This window comes from Ammospiza nelsoni, chromosome 7, assembly GCF_027579445.1.
Source record: "Ammospiza nelsoni isolate bAmmNel1 chromosome 7, bAmmNel1.pri, whole genome shotgun sequence".
Lineage (NCBI taxonomy): Eukaryota > Metazoa > Chordata > Aves > Passeriformes > Passerellidae > Ammospiza > Ammospiza nelsoni.
The window spans coordinates 5,763,328-5,780,676 of record NC_080639.1 but is presented as its reverse complement, the minus strand read 5'-3'; the positions used below and the strand labels follow the sequence as shown (position 1 = coordinate 5,780,676).

The following is a 17,349-nucleotide window of genomic DNA, read 5'->3' as shown; positions in this document are numbered from 1 at the left end:
GAGAGATTTGCAAAAAGCATCTGCAATTAAGAGAAGGGATGAAAAGAATTACTACACCCCTCCTATTGATGTCAACTGGAGCCAGCTTAAATCTCCATGCACTGTCTGCAAGAGCTACTCCCACAATTCTTTATGAGCTTGTATTTTTCTGTTGTTTTTAGTAAGTGTATTTGTTTGAAAGTGACAGCAGCTCTGGGTTTGTACATGTGCTGAGGCTCCAAAACACAGGAGGGACATACTCCCCCAGGCAGGGATGGTATTGCATCACCTTGTCTCACTTCCAAGTGGCCTCAGCCATGACCACAGACCTCCCAAGTGAAACAATCACGTTCCAGTGCCAAGCACTCCCAGCACTTCATTGCTGCTCAGGGTCAGGTTTGAAAGCAGCGTGTCCCTATACCCTGAGCTCCTTTATTGTTCAGTGTATCGCTTTCCCTGAGCAGCCTCTCCTCTCAGCCTTGTTCTCAGGCCTTCACAACTGCTTCATTAGCTTCTCTCAAATAGAAATGGTTACAGTAATACAGCTGTTCACCCAGTCATCAAGCTGTGTCGACCTCCCAAGGTATGCAGCCAGTGCTGGCCAACAGATCACACAACGTGACCTAAGCCAGGCTCTGAGTTTTACCTCAGAGACAAAAATAATCTGTGGCTCAGGCAATTCCACTTCTCCTCATCATTGAACCCGTTCTCCACTTTCTTCCCCCAGAAAAATCTACTTTATTCCTGAGATGCCTCTTCTTTTGTTACTGAGATGCCTCTTCTCTGACTTTCTCACTCCTTTCAGTCCTTACCTAGCCCTTGGCACGTTCCTGAAATAATCATTCTCTTTTGAGGTGTGCTGGTAGAAAAAGATTAGAAAATAGGTTTGGAAGGAAGAAATCCCTACATACAACTGTATCATCACATAGCAAAGTGCAGCAACAACCATGAATGACTGGGGAAGGAGAACACACTCCTGCCAAATTCCCTAATACAATAAGAAAATGGTCTTTTCCTAGGTGTAAAGACAAATGACTTGTCAAAAACTGGAATTTCTGCCTAAAATCCTATTTTGGAACTTAATGAACTAGAAATGCCAATGTTCCCTGGAAAGAAAAGAAATGAGCCCCATCCTGAAACAGCACCAGTGTCCTCGCTTTGCTGCGCTAATCAGAACCACCCAGGCTCCATCTCCTCTTCAACCCTTCCTCCACCGTTCTGAAATACAAAGATATAGCACACTCAAATTTCATGTTCTTTCATTAGCAGGCAGGAACTGACAACAATTAAAATTGCTGTGCCATGAGTGATGCTTAAAAGGTCTAAAAAGTTATTTCATTTTCAACTGAAAGTAATGGGTGAATTTCAAATTGAGTGAAAAGAATATTACAATGCCAGCAGCCACTTCACAAAATGATGGCTGCCTCCAAACCTCTCACCAAAATTCACTATTCAATCTGTTAATGGATGTGTGTGTCAAAAGGAAACTGAACAACTGGCTCAGTAGCATTTGGGTAAGAAAACAACCTTCTCCAGACATTGTCCAACCCTGCAATCCACTTTCTGTCATCAGAAACTGTTTCTGCTGGGCTCTGCTTGGAGGATAGCACAACTAGGAGAGGAAGTGACCTGCATTAGAACAACAAATACACCTGGTGTGAAAGCAGTAACTTTAAAAGCCTTTCAGAAATGCAGAGTGTTATTTAGTAAATCATACACCACAAAGCTGCCCCCCAGAGCTGCATGTCATTTTGATAAATTAACTGGGAAAACTTGAAGCATAATAAAGTCAAAGGCAGACCCCAGACTACAGCAATCATGCTTGAATGCCACATAAAATACTTCCCACAATAAAAGTGGTGCTTGCTACTGATTAACGTTTAAGATAATTTTGAACCTGATCAAGGTCAGCAGTTGCATAATGTGCTCAGGTTTCTCTGCATTTGGCTCACAATAGGATTGATACTGAAAGTGTAAATCTCTGGGGAACACCTGCCTCACACTGCCTGGGATTCAGCATCTCTGCAAGCTGGCTTGCCAAAGAAGGAGGGATAACTTTTTCAGGGAGAATTTAGGCAAAACACAGCATTTTGTTCCTGTGAATTTCTCCATAGACTAAATTAACACTGCACAACGTGTGAGAGACCAAGATGAGCTTGGTACCAATTTAACCTGGGGACAGAGGAAGATTGCTGCAAGGAGAGCACATGGCTCACCTACAAGTGCCCATAGTAGTTAGAAGCCCTCCATGCACAGCATCCTGTTTCTCTCCAGGGGCTGGTGAGCCCAGAACTTTTTGGGAGTCAGAGATTCACAAATCATCCAGCCCTTGTAAGGACACCTTCCCTTTGCTCTGACTTCATTTACTTTTAAATTGTATCACTTTTCTCTTACAAAGAAATCCTTCCACAAGTCCAGTTCTGATGCCACCTCCATCATGAATTTAACACAACTCCCCAGGTGCTGCTGGTGCTTGTCAACTTCCAAAACAATTTGTTCATGTCTGAGCAAGATTTCAGACCTCACTGCAGCAATGCCTCATGAACAGGGATGTGCTGCCATTCTCCACAATACCAAAAGGTGGGTGGGTGGCTGGGCACTTCTGCTGGAAGCCTCTCCAAGAGCACAACTGGTTTCCAGTGGCACATAAAGGCATCTCTAACTTCCTGGAAGATGGTATTGCCTTGCCTTCTGTTTTTCACTATTTCTTCAGCAAAACCAATAAATAAAGCAGGTTAGTCCGAGTCTAAAGGGAGCTGCCACAGCCAGCAGTTTCTCTTCCCATCCTTCTTTCCCCACTTGGATGCCAAGGGTGCAGCACAATGGGAGGCCATCGGAGGGGAGAACGGCCCCCACCTCCTCCAGCCCATTCCTGCTGGCACATTCCCACGCCCCCGGGCCCAGGAGGTGCCAAAGGAGCCAGCCATGCTCACGCACTGCCCTTTGTAAAAACATAACCCCAGGGAGGGGAAAAGAGAGCATTACTTTTCACAGAGAGTAAACACCGTTACTCAGTTTGATTTCCCAGGCATCCTGACTAATTCAGTCCTGGAGGAAGGAGGAAAAAAACACAGGATTTTTTTTTTTCTTTTCTACCAACCTTTCTAAAAGAATCCAGTATTCCATCTGCCAGTTTTTCTTTGCCTAGGTAATACCTCTGACAGCAACACCATTAATCTTATATGAACCCCAGCAGTTCTTGCAAGGCCAGGCTGTAGGACTCTGCCCATCACAAGCAGCTGTACTTCAGACATGTAAGATGCATTCAAAACAGCACAGCCACTCTAAAGTCTACAAAGAATTCACTTCTCCTGATCAGCATCCTTGTTGGAGGCTGCTGAGCAACCTCACTCAGCTCCCCTCCTGAAGGCAGCCCCAATGTCTCCACCACACAACCTGGAGCCAGGCTCCTCTTGTGTTTGGCTCAGATGGGCTTTAAACTGGAGTCCCACTTATCTCATTTTTCCACTTGACTGTGCAGCGCAATCAAAAACTGCTCTGTTTTATTTTGCATTAGACTTTGGGCATTGCCTTCCAGCTTCTGGTACCATAAATTAAAAACCAGACGGGGAAAATAACCATCACAGCTCTCTGCAGAGCACTTGTGGCAGGCAGCTCTTAGTAGGCATTGAGTTTTATAGTGCTAATGTTCATTTTCTCTTTCCCAAACCCTCAAATAATGCACATTGCTCTGCTTTCCTCAAACTCCTCTCAAGAGTGCCGCCTCAACCTCTTTGACCACCACCCCTGCCCAGCAGACCCCACAGGCTCTCTGGGCAGCCCTAAATGGAAATGATCCTTCCCAGCCTCCAGATTTTAATTGCTTTTTGGTTCAAGGGTCCACACTGTGCTGTTTGCTTCATTTAAGCCAGTGCTTGCTCTCCTGTTCTGTGGACTTGAATGTTGTGGACAGTGAGCAATGCAAATCCTACCTGCTCCAGCTGGTCCTGTGCATCCTTTCTGCTGCTGGAGGCACCATCAGCACCTTCCTAAGGCAGCAACTTCCTTCCATTCCCCGTCACCCTCAGGCAGCAAAACAAGATCCTTGCCCCCATGCACTTACTGATATTGTAGAAGCAGCCAGGGAATAATGTGCTCTGACTCCATGATTCAGAATGCTGAACAGGTGCTTTATTAAAACTATACTATATTACACTAATACTGTATTAAAACTATACTAAACTACAATAAAGAAAAAGCCTTTACTGTCCCCTGACAGTCACAACACAGCTTTGAGTGATTGGCTAATCACTCAAAACAACTCTCACCCATGTCTAATTAACAAATCACTTTGGGTAAGCAATCTCCATAACACATTCCACATGTGCAAAACAACAGGAGCAGTGAATAGAGATAAGAATTGTTTTCTCTTCTTCTCTGAAGTTCTCACTGCTTTCTCCAGGAAAAATCCTGGGAGACAGAATTATGTCTCTGTTCAGAGAATGTGAATATCACATACAGAAACCATCCTCAGCCTCTAATTTACCTCTTCTTACACCAAAATTGACACCTGAGCATTGTGGCTTCTGGTTATCCACAAATATAAGCAAACCATCCCAAATATCCTTAGAGCACCTTCCAGTACCTACAGGGTGCTACAACAAAGCCAAGGGGGGACTTTTTCAAGAGCATGGAATTACAGGACAGTGGGGAATGGCTTAAACTGACAGAGGGTAGGTTTAGATTAGCTATAGAAAAGAAATCCTTCTAGCACAGCTTGCCCAGGGAAGCTATGGCTGACCCATCCCTGGAAGTGTCCAAGGCCAGGTTGGACAGGGTTTGGAGCAACCTGGGACAATGGAAGGTGTCCCTGCCCAGGGCAGGGGGTGGAGCTGGATGACCTTTTAGGTCCTTCCAGCCCAGAACATTCTGTGATCCTATAATGAATCTATGAAAATAGCTCTCTTATCTTTTTTTGGAAATATTTTCTTTTGGCCCTATGAGCCTTATGTACAAGGAATATTTCCTTAACATAAATACCTATCCAAAGAAAGAAAACTGATTTTTTTTTTAAAAGTCACATGTGCCTCTGATTGCTTTTCTACCGCCTTGTTTTTCTGTAGCCTGGATGTCAAAGCACCTAGGAACTGAGCTTGATATATCTTCTCAGGTTTCCTGATGCTATTTGTGATAAAAAAAATAAACACAGGGGATTATTTACTCAAAAATTACTCAGGAAATGCCATTAATCTCTGGCTTCCAGCAGCGCTTTGCCCAGTTTAGATTTTTGCAACGGTTCTTGGTCACAACTGAGGCTGTCTCAAACACCTGACACAGCATGAGCACAGCCAGCAGCTTCCTGAATTTTGATTTAATGCTGCCAAATGAACTAGTAAGAAGGGTGGGAGGAGAAAAAAGAAACCAAACAAACAACAAAAAAGTGAAATTAATCCGCCCAGAGTCACAAAAACTCCCTTCTTGTGCACTTTTAAAACAAAAAAAGCGCCCATACTCGGGTTTCTGTTCCCCAGCCCCTCAGCTGGGGTTGGATACACAAATGCCTTTCAAGCTAGGATTCTTCTGCAGGGGAAATTGTTGCCTGCCCAATCCCCAGGCAGGGGTGCTGCTGGCCAGCCCCCGGCCCGTGAATCGGTGTCTGTGCCCCCAAATCAATAGCGGTCTGTGCACACGCAGAGCTGTGTCAGTGCAGGCCCAGCCTGGCCAGCCTCAATGCTCTGCTTCACTCCCCACTGAGCCCTGAGCAGGGTAAAACAAACCCTGGTTCAGGCAGGGAGGAGGGTGGAAGGCACTACACAAATTGCTGCACTGCTGGAGCATCCTCGGCAGTGACAAGGGCTGTTTCTCCAGGGTTATCTCATTTGGAGAAGCCCAGTTTGCAGAGATCTCAGCCAGCACAATCAGCAAGCTGTGCCTAATATTATAGATCTGGATCTGCTGCTCTGCTTCAGAAAGGTCAGTGCTATATGGTGTGCCACAATGAGCTCATTGTTCTGCTGTTGAGTAGGGGCCACGCTTTAATTTTGGTATTGATGAAATAATGAAAGAACCATTTCCATAGGAAACCACAAGAATTAATCAACCAGAACACAAGGACCCTCATAACCTGCTTTCAACCAGAGAATTCACTTTGAACTCAAGGACATTAATTCTGGTTCCTGGAGCACCACACCTCTGACAAAACAACCCTATTTTGGGTCTGCATGCAGAGAAAGGCAGCCATGCTCTGCATGCACATTGCTGTGCATGAGCTCACATTCATTTATTTATTAACATGCATCCCCTCCCCAAGCACACTCCTTAAAGGTCTTCCAGCCACACATTGAAGTCAACAGGTCTTATCTTTGCTACCTGCCTGGTGGATTAGGTACAAACCTTTCTGTCAGACAGAAGCCAAGTAACCATGACTACATGTAGAAACAGGTCTGCAGCCTTCAGACTTTTCCACCAATCTGAACAAGGCTGCCCTGGTTTATAACTTTTAAATTGCATTGCTCTCCAAGTCTCAAGTGTAATTAATTTACAGATATGACCTTCATTTCATCTGAAAACAATTTAAAAATATTTTTAAGGCAAATGTCACGTGAGCCTCAGGATGAAAGGATGTCTCAGCCCGTTCCCCTAAGAAAGCAAAAACACTCCTCTCAAATATTTTTGAGCACAAGTTTCACTTTTGCTTTCAGAGATCCTACTCCCCCATGTAATAATCATTGCCCCAGGACTCCTCTGCCTTGGAGATGGTGAGAGGAACAGCAGAAACAGCTGAACTCTACCAGCAGCAGAACAATCTTGTTCTTCTCTTCAGCCACAGGTGAAGCCTCTGAAAGGTCTGAAGTAAAAACACATTCATGCTCTTGAAAACAAAAATGGATGGAGATCACTTCTACTTGTTCCAAATAACACAGAATGCTGAGTGCTGTGGTGCTGGAGCAACACACAAAATAAGGCAGCTAAGTCAGGATTTGAAGGCTGACTTGGCTTAAGCTTGGCTTAAGCTACTGAATAGAAAAATATTATCTTTAATAGGCTTTACTGAATCCCAGCCACATTATTCATCCACAGAGTTTGGGCTCATAGCTCTAAACCTCTTTAGCAGCAGCAAGATCCCTGTATTTGAGCAATAGCTTTAAAAAGCCAACATTTGTTTGGGCTTACAAACATACTTAAGCCTGTTCTTCAAACAGCAGTTGATGAAAACAGTGCTTCTCAATTAAACCAGCATATATTAACATTTAATAATTTCCTCTCCCTCCTTTGGCTCAGTCTCAGGGTGACAACCAGGCCACAAAGACATCAGCCAGCTCCTGATGCCTCAGGTGCAGGGGAGGTGTAGAAAAGCACCTGCCTTCTGCTGGAGCCAGGTTCAGCCAGGACAGAGGGAATTCTGTGTCCCCCAGCAGTGGGATGTCACCTGCCTTAGCACAGGCTGACCTCTGATGCCCTGAAATGCACAAAGCTGGCTGTCACACTTGGAAAACCAGAACTGGCACAAGAGGCATTAAGACATTCCTGGCAGGTAATGAGGTGCTGGAGCAAAAGCCCTCCAGACACAGAAATTACTCATTTCTACTCCATCAGGTCATGGGAACATGGCAAAGCTAGGATGTACAACTGGAAAACAGCAAACAAAAATCCAGTCTGTGATGTGCTTTAAATCATGCCTCACACATTAAAATACAAGTGTACATTTGGCTTTTCCTTTTCCCAGTGAAGAGCTTCAACTCCAGCCCCAGTGTTGCCCCTGGTTCACTACTGTCTGCAGAACAAAGATGCTGCAGTGTGCAGTACCAGAAATGCTCCCACAGCATCAAGTGACTGAAAGGAAGAGGTTTTTCAGGAGAAAAAGGGAGTAACATGTTTATTGTATAATGACACAGTGTATATACACTGAAGAAAAAAGAAAGAAAACAGCACTTCAGTTCTTTCTCCTAAAGTCAAGGAGGACAGAAACCCTCTCTCCATCAAAGTGAGTAGCCTTGCTTTCCAGACAGCACCAAAAGCTGCTGCCACTGAAAAACACAGGCTTGTAGATGACCAGAATATATCTTGTTCTCCAGGAAAAGAGAGTGTCAAAGTTTTAAGGCCTTGTTGAGAGCCATGAGATCACATTCTCCCTTTCCTTTAAACTATCAGGAGAACTGTAAACCTGATGGAAAGTGTCATCTAAAAAAAAAAAAACAAACCAAAGGCTTGCAGACATCAAAAGCAGTGCAATGCAAACTTAAATATTTGCTTCCTAGAAGCAGCCATATAACAAGGTAAGGAAACACACCTATGAGTTGCAAAATAAACTCGTAACTGCACCATTTACAGTTCTGCCCCTGAGCTCCTGTATTTCAATATATAATCCAGAAAGATAATCTCCATATGCTTTCTCTTCAGAACCTAACAAAAAAAGTCAGAGCTAAATGAATGCATTTTATAGCCATTTACTGAGTTATTTCCTATCTTATATTGCAGATTTTCTGGAAGCGGTGCTTCCCCATTCCAGCTCAATCAGGGAGGCTGCTGGCCTAGAGCCCCAAAATCTCCATAACCATTATAACAACAAAGAGGGAAGATTTTGGCCAACTGGCACAACTGTTCACCACACAAATGGGACATGAAGTTATTAATGAAAATTAAGAAACAACACAAAATTAGAGAGAGCAATGCCTTGTCCCCAGTTAAGTCAATAGCCATTTTAAAACTGACAATGGTGAGATAAGAACACAAGTAATTGCAATTAAGTACTTTTTTCCTTTTTGAAGTTCAGGCTACAATATATTAATTTACTGTTCATCTGACAGGCCAATCTGGCTGAAATTTATTTAATGAGGAGAATAAGAGGGAGAAACAAATGAGGCAGGACAGCAGCAGAAGGTTCATGGTGGGTTGAAAAGAAGAGAGAAATGCAGGGATGTGATTATTTCTCCATATGTCTGCAAGAACTGAACTTGAGCAAAACTAAAGATTTCACAGAGCTGACGGAGCCATAAGATGGGAAGCAGTTTGTTCCCCCAAATAAAATCAGATCAGGTGGATTTAGTATGGAGGTTTTCCCAGGATCTCAGGGGACAGAGATGAAGTCAGGCAGTAAAAAGGCTGTCCAGCATGCAAGGAGACTTCTTCCCTATCCAACACTCCACATCCCCTGGATGGAAATATCCCAGGGCAGGAAAAGCAGGGACAGCTGTACCCACGTGTACAGCACCCTGCTCCAGGCACCTTTCCCTGCACCCACATCAGCTAAGGAAGCTCAGCACTGCCAAGGGACCTGGACAATGAAACAGAGCAGCACCCAGGCCCCAACATCCACAGCACATGCATTTGGGAATTTCAGAGCAGATCCAGCCCAGTCCTGTGGATTAAAGGCTTCTGAGAGAGCTTTAGTTGCTCTCAACTAAAGCTGATTTGGAGTGCACCATCCAGTGGAGTTCCAGCCCAAAGAAAGTACCTGAGTACAGGTACCCGGAGGCAGCACCACAGCAGAAACTTAAACTCAGTAAGTGGGGACAGCAAAGTCTCTTCAAAAACACCCTCCAGATGTGATGTGACCAAGAATAGTGACAAGGAATAACTTATCCCTAGGAAAAAGCACAGATGCATCACAGGGAAGCCTAACTGCAACATGCTGCCCAGGGCTGACCTGTCCCAAAAACAAATGCAGCTGCATAAAACTGGCTGTAACTTTTAATTCCAATGGAGAATGCCCTATTCACAGCCATGTGAATAGTGCCAGCCTGGGCAGATGATGGCACGTAGCAATCAGCAGACTGCACATGCATCCCTGTACAAGCAACCACAGTCATTTACCAGCTTGGACACTGCAGTGGCAAGCACTTTCCATTTGGAGGAGTCCAGAATATACCAAAATTTGTTCTTTTCTTCTGCAGTGTTGAGCTGGGTTACAATAACAGCCAGAGCTGCACCAACTCCTTTTACTCTCAGATAATGTGCCCTGCACTGCTGTATCAGAAATGGATGTGCTATTCAGCTCTTGGATTTATTCAGGTAATATCAATTCAAGCTGATTGCAACCTATTGAAAGGGCAACTGCTGGACACACATTTAAATTAAACTATCTGTTGTGACACAGTGATAAATTTAGACTGGCTCCAGGACCAGTGTTTTCTCCATATGTCACTTCACAGCAATGCTCTGTGCCACTGAAAACCTCTTAAATGGCTGTTGTGTCACTTTTCCCCCAAACTTAGCCTTTTGAAGAGCACTGGAAAATCCTACAGAGGTGAGAGAAGTGTTGCTAACACTGCCTGGACATGCAGAGCAATTGCTGCTGGCTTATCTTCCACTTTCCCTGCCCCAGTCAGAACCGTACCCACCATTTTCCTGTAAACACACACACACAATAAAAAGTAACAAAACCAAAAAAAGGGCACAAAATTTGCTACAAAAACAATACCTACACAAACTCTGGATGGTTTGCAAGGCTGCCCATTTAATAAAGTGAGCACCAGAGGCTCAGAGAGTTCCTGGGGATTTGCAAAGTGCTGCTTGTTCTCCATCTGTGCAGTAGACAGCTGACATCACATGGGTGATTTTGGGGAGGCAGTGTGCTGAATTTTCACCCTTCTGTGACTCAGGTATGAACACCCTAGAAATTAATTTATCCTTAGACATTTGTCCCAAAAGGCAAATTGTTTTCCCCCTGTGAAGCTCACAGAGCTACCAGAACACCACGTAAATGAATGTTCTCCATTATGAGGGCAACTAACCCCATGAAAAAAAAAAATAAATAAACCAACACAAAACCTGCACCTTACATTTCCTGCATGTGTTTTCACATATGCTACTGCTCTGCATGTTTAAGCAGCAAATAAATCAGTTCCTCAAACTAAGGTTTCAATGCAGGAATACCCTAATTGGGAATTTAATCCATTTGTGGTCTGTGCAATCAAAAATGTGTAAGAAAAGCTGCAGTTTCTTGATTCCCCAGGTTTGCTCCTCTTGGGAGCCAGCAACACACAGCAGTGAGGAATGTGGCAGCCAGGAATGCCAGGATGCTACCTGGCAGTATTTTGTGAGCAAGGCAAACAGACACTTCTGCTTGCTCCTTTATCAGTCTGACCAGCTCAAAAATCACATAGTTATAGGAGAAAAGAGGATGACCTTGTGAAACTTTCCATCATACCAGCTCAGAAGTGGACAAAACTCAAAACACCCCCTATGAGATGTTTTGGATGATAGTTGGATGCAATTTTGCCTTTCACACTGGAAGTTCACAGGGGATTTTCACTCTAAAGATTTCTGATACCTGCACACTGCTGGTGCAAGAGAACATGTGTGTCAATGCTGTGCCCACAAAACAGCAGAGCACTATGTGCAACCAGACACAGAAATTACAAGAACACACAGTAAGTAAGGAAATATATAATTTCAGGTTGCATTGAAAATATATTTAGCAACAGAGTACTAGATGGGAAAATCTTCCTTGCAGCAGAGTAGATGAAATGTTCATGCAGTGATGCATAAGAGATAAGGACAGTTATTGCCTGTTTTCCATAAGACCAGAGTCCTTGCTCTGGCACTATCACCTCAGCCAACCTTTCCTCCCAGCTGGCAGAACACTTAACCCCAGGGAGGTTTCCCAACAAAGAGGGGAGCAATAACAAACACAGAATATTTTGTAGGAGGTGCAGTGCAGTAGGGGAATGAGACCCACCCACAATCAGGCTTTTCTCAGCTGTGATTTGTCTGTGGAAGGTAAAGCAAACAAATGAGCCATCCCTGCCATGCTGCATCTCCTGCAGCAGCCCCGAGGGGTGGCCTCTCCACAGCAACATGAGGCTCCATCCTTGGGCAGCCTCCTTGGGATCATCAGGGGCAAGGGAAGTCATTGCTGCCTTTAATTCCTGCTGGGCACAACGAGGATCAAACAGGCAGTGACAGGCTCACATGTGGGGTTTGTTATCTCCGCAGAGATTCTCCACATCGTGCCTGAAAAATTATCCTCAGGACAGTCAGCCTTGCCAGGGTCTCTCAAATGTGTTTTTCTGCCTAAACAACCCAGGTCTGCAATGGAGCAGGAGGAATACCCTTGGCCTGAAGACTCCTCCAAATCCCAGAGATTTCCCCTTATGGCTGAACAGTGTGCAAACACAAAGCCAGAAAGGAACCACTTGGTCAGAAGCAAGGACATCCCTCTGGCTGTCCTGGATGGCTGTGAGGGGGCTCAGAGACCTCAGAGCCCAAGACCCCTGTGCCTTCGATTATGACCCATGGAAAAAATTACCAACCTTATATGAGGAATTACAAGCCCCAAGAGTTTAAGTAGAATGACAGTTAGTTTGTCACAGGATGAAAAGTAGAATTTTGGGGTTTTTAGAATGGGGGCTCAGGGTCCCAAGATGGAGGAATTTGGGCATGACTTGTTCTTCTTTCTCCTTCTTCCTAGCCTCCATCTTTTGGGTGATGGTGGCACTTTTGGATTGGTTTAAGGTAGAAACACACCGTCTAACATAGGTGATAGGTATTGGAAAATAATTGTAAAAAAAGTACATGTAGTTTTAAGTATAAAAAGGCAACACCACCCTGAAGGTGGGCAGTGTGCCACTGACTGACCTGCTGAATGGACCTCAGCAGGCCAGGAAAAGAATGTTATAGATAACAAATAAACCACCTTGAAAACCAGAACAGAAGAATCTTGACTCCTTCATTTGCTGGGCTGGGAAAAGACTCTCTGACACATCTCAGGGTCAGCCAGGACCACAGAGACCCCCGAGACCACTTCTGAATACTTTTTGAAAACCATCATGCAGATGAGTTCCAAGAAGGAAGAGGACCCCACTGTGCCCTCTGCAGCTGCCAAGTGAGAGAAAGCAAAGCTCAGGTGGCAAAAGCAGCATCCACCACACAGCACAGCCAGGATATTCACACAGCCAAGCCCTGCGGATAAGACCTCACAGGAATGTCTCCTAAACATCACATTGGCTTTGCCACGGAGCAAAGGGAGCACCTTCTTGCCCTGGCATTAGGCAACAGCAGCACCTGGGCTTTGCCCATGGGGAAAGATTCCATCCGGAGATGAGAGCTCAAAGCATCGTTACCTCTGTGCTGGAAGGAGTGGGAAAGCCCTTCTGGAGCTCCCCAAGGGGTTGCTCCAGCACTGTGGCTTGCAAAGAGCAGCCCAGCCCATTGGCTTCCCCCTGGCTGCTCTCATGAGCTCTTTGTCTCCCATAACTAAATACAGGAACTGTGCACAGAGCTGTTGAGTTGGCTTCCTGCTCTCTAAATTAGTAAAGGAGTAAAACCAACAAGCCAGTCACTTAGGGAGAAAAATGCCCTTTATACAGTCAGTTAGGGAGAAAAAGAACCTCTGAACTTTGAGGGACACAGCTAGATGCTGCACAAGACAGTGTCCTACAAGTTCTGAGGGCCCACATGGTCCCTCAGCTGTTTATCATCAGCTTCTGGCAGCAAACAGTCCCTGGGTGTTGTGTTGCTTCAGGGCATCTCATCTCTGTTTTGCACTCTCCTCACTTCACTTTGCCCTTTCTCTATGCCTTACCCCCTATAACTTTTGTTTTTTCTCTCCTTCTTCCTTCCCTCTACCAGGTAATGCATTTTCCTCACCCAAACCCTACTTTCTGCACATTAGGAACACAGGAACAGCTCCCTGTTATGCTGTATTTACTTTAATTATATTGTTTAGCAACCAGATGTCTTTGTGAGCTCTGAATTCTTCCATGCAGACTATATTCCTTGAAAATCAAGGGAGAAAAAGTTGCAACTCCAGCTCAAGGAACTCAATCTTTTTCCATTGGTAGGTGCTGATTAAACACCTCCTTACTAAGGAAGCCTCCAAATAAACACATGAGTACATTTATTTTCATTGCTTATGGGGACATCTCAGTGAAAATAGGATTTGGAGAAGAAACTACAGCCTAAGATTTCAGTGCTACACCACAGAGTTGCCACGGCCAATGATCCTAACAGCTACCACAGGGAAGGGAACTGCTACATGTAATCAAAAACTACCACTGAACACTGAATCTTTAAGTTAACTGAATATTGACCACATTTTTAATGCTGTCATTAAACCTCTTGAAGGTACAGCAATATCATTCCTCAGCTTCTGGACAGCACCTGCTGCCAGGGAGGTGATCTGCAGAGGGATTACCTCCACAGCAGCAGCTTCCAGGTAGGAAGAAGGTACCCCTGAGCCCATTGAAGGGGAAAAAGTCCCTCACCTGATTTGGGTAACAGTCACAGGCTACATAAACTCCCACCTGATGCACTCCACAGCTTCACACCTGAGCTGAGCCTTTGGATGTTCCCACTGCATTGTTGCTCTCACAAAAAAAATGTCTACTTTTATTCAGAGGTCATACCCTGATGGCCTCAGTTCAATTTCTTCAAGAGTTACTCTGTGCTTCCCTGGTTAAAAAATGAAGGTAATTCTAGGATCCAGCCTCAGACATGGCCAGGAGCAGCAGCTCTTTCTGCCCAGAAGGGATCAGAGTGGTTCTGGGCAGGGATCAGCCATGCCATGGGCACATGGAGGGATCAGAGTGGTTCTGGGCTGGGATCAGCCATGCCATGGGCAGATGGAGGGATCAGAGTGGTTCTGGGCTGGGATCAGCCATGCCATGGGCACATGGAGGGATCAGAGTGGTTCTGGGCTGGGATCAGCCATGCCATGGGCAGATGGAAGGATCAGAGTGGTTCTGGGCTGGGATCAGCCATGCCATGGGCACATGGAGGGATCAGAGTGGTTCTGGGCAGGATCAGCCATGCCATGGGCACATGGAGGGATCAGAGTGGTTCTGGGCTGGGATCAGCCATGCCATGGGCAGATGGAGGGATCAGAGTGGTTCTGGGCTGGGATCAGCCATGCCATGGGCACATGGAGGGATCAGAGTGGTTCTGGGCAGGATCAGCCATTCCATGGGCACATGGAGGGATCAGAGTGGTTCTGGGCTGGGATCAGCCATGCCATGGGCAGATGGAAGGATCAGAGTGGTTCTGGGCAGGATCAGCCATGCCATGGGCACATGGACAGGATCAGAGTGGTTCTGGGCAGGATCAGCCATGCCATGGGCACATGGAGGGATCAGAGTGGTTCTGGGCAGGGATCAGCCATGCCATGGGCACATGAATGGATCAGAGTGGTTCTGGGCTGGGATCAGCCATGCCATGGGCACATGGAGGGATCAGAGTGGTTCTGGGCTGGGATCAGCCATGCCATGGGCACATGGAGGGATCAGAGTGGTTCTGGGCTGGGATCAGCCATGCCATGGGCAGATGGAGGGATCAGAGTGGTTCTGGGCAGGATCAGCCATGCCATGGGCACATGGAGGGATCAGAGTGGTTCTGGGCAGGATCAGCCATGCCATGGGCACATGGAGGGATCAGAGTGGTTCTGGGCTGGGATCAGCCATGCCATGGGCAGATAAAGGGATCAGAGTGGTTCTGGGCAGGGATCAGCCATGCCATGGGCACATGGAGGGATCAGAGTGGTTCTGGGCTGGGATCAGCCATGCCATGGGCACATGGAGGGATCAGAGTGGTTCTGGGCTGGGATCAGCCATGCCATGGGCACATGGACAGGATCAGAGTGGTTCTGGGCAGGGATCAGCCATGCCATGGGCACATGGAGGGATCAGAGTGGTTCTGGGCTGGGATCAGCCATGCCATGGGCACATGGAGGGATCAGAGTGGTTCTGGGCTGGGATCAGCCATGCCATGGGCACATGAATGGATCAGAGTGGTTCTGGGCTGGGATCAGCCATGCCATGGGCACATGAATGGATCAGAGTGGTTCTGGGCTGGGATCAGCCATGCCATGGGCACATGAATGGATCAGAGTGGTTCTGGGCTGGGATCAGCCATGCCATGGGCAGATGGAAGGATCAGAGTGGTTCTGGGCAGGATCAGCCATGCCATGGGCACATGGACAGGATCAGAGTGGTTCTGGGCAGGATCAGCCATGCCATGGGCAGATAAAGGGATCAGAGTGGTTCTGGGCAGGATCAGCCATGCCATGGGCAGATAAAGGGATCAGAGTGGTTCTGGGCAGGGATCAGCCATGCCATGAGCACATGGAGGGTCAGAGAGTGAAGCATCCTCCATGCACCAGCCATGAGCCAGGCAGCCTTTGCTCACCAGCAGAAACAGGCAATGCAGGGCCTTAAGACACAACAGACTTGGAATAAGCTGGGAAGAGAGGGGAAGGCACCCAGCTGAAGGGATGATCAAAGGAAGAGGCAGCAAAGATGACAACTGCAGCTGTGTGAGCACATCAACCCCTCCTGCAGATCTTGGCTACCAAGTCCAGCACAGCTCCCTGCAGTTGCTTCATCAGGAAGGTTATTTACCAAACCAGGGAATAACACATCACATGCAATGTAATTTACTGCACAATTTCACAGCTGGTCTAGAAAACCTCATCCTGGTGTCACTGTGATTACCAGCCACAACCTCTGTGTCTGTCTTTTGAGCTGGATGTTTTGTGCTGCTTCATCCATAACCATAGCACAGGACAAATCAGTTGGCTCCTTTTTTTGTTTTAAATCCCAAAAGATTTAAAAGAGAAAAGGACCCCTCCCCATAATTAAATAAATCAACTTACAGCATGTTTATTAAATTACATCACATAATGATGCCCTTTTTTTTTTTTAGAACAGAAGGTAAAATAAACACGACCTACAATTGTTGGGCAATCTCTTCCCTACCTGGAGGTTTTCACAAGGCAGATACACACACCCATCAGCAAGGATTCACTAACAGGTCAAAGAAATACACCAGATCAATGAACATGGATTTCCAGGGTTCTTTCTTGGCTGGCACAAGCCCTGTTCCCCATTTTCCAGCCATCCAAGGAAGAGCAGCAGAGGGCTGGAAAGCACTGCTTTAATTATCACCATAAGTCTCTCAGGCAAGGTGCTTGAGATCTTTAGCTGCTCTAAACACTCCTGTGATAACAGGTAAGGAATCTGCTGAAAGAAGGGGTTTTGAGGGAAATTCAGGGGTGTGGAGGTGAGGCTGGGGAGCACAGAGCTCCAAAACCAGCCCAAATGGCAACAAGAGAGCACATGGAAAACCTGAGCTGGCTTCATCCTGTTCTGATGAAGGTGCACCAGGGATGTGTTTGGAGCAGGCACCATCATTCATCTCTCCATATTTCTCAGCATCCTCCACCAGTCCCTAGCAGCTCACAGAGCAGAACCTCCTCAGCCACAGGTTGTTTCTCTGCCTTTAATGACTCCTTGTGGAATTTTCTTCCACAAACGTGTTCCTCACTGTATTTTAAAACGTGTCAAAGATTTTAGTGGTGTTTAAATGAACTTGGGAACTTGGGCTTAAAGCTGTCACCACCATAAAAAAGTGATTAATTCCAGCAGTGGGTTGTGCCTACTCCTGTTAGAGATTAATTTGGCTCCCCCCACCCAATGCACACAGACAAGCCAGCTT

The 17,349-nt window shown here is 46.0% G+C and overlaps 1 protein-coding gene across 1 annotated transcript in view; it reads right to left on the bottom strand.

Annotated features, from left to right (window-relative positions):
• Positions 1 to 4,152, bottom strand: part of ERBB4 (erb-b2 receptor tyrosine kinase 4) — a 484,810-nt gene extending 480,658 nt beyond the window's left edge. Inside the window, exon 1 of the mRNA XM_059476545.1 lies at positions 4,043 to 4,152. Within this exon, the coding sequence (XP_059332528.1) occupies position 4,043 (1 nt within the window). The 5' untranslated portion in view covers positions 4,044 to 4,152. The remainder of the gene's footprint in view (positions 1 to 4,042) is intronic.
• Positions 4,153 to 17,349: the final 13,197 nt, after the last annotated feature.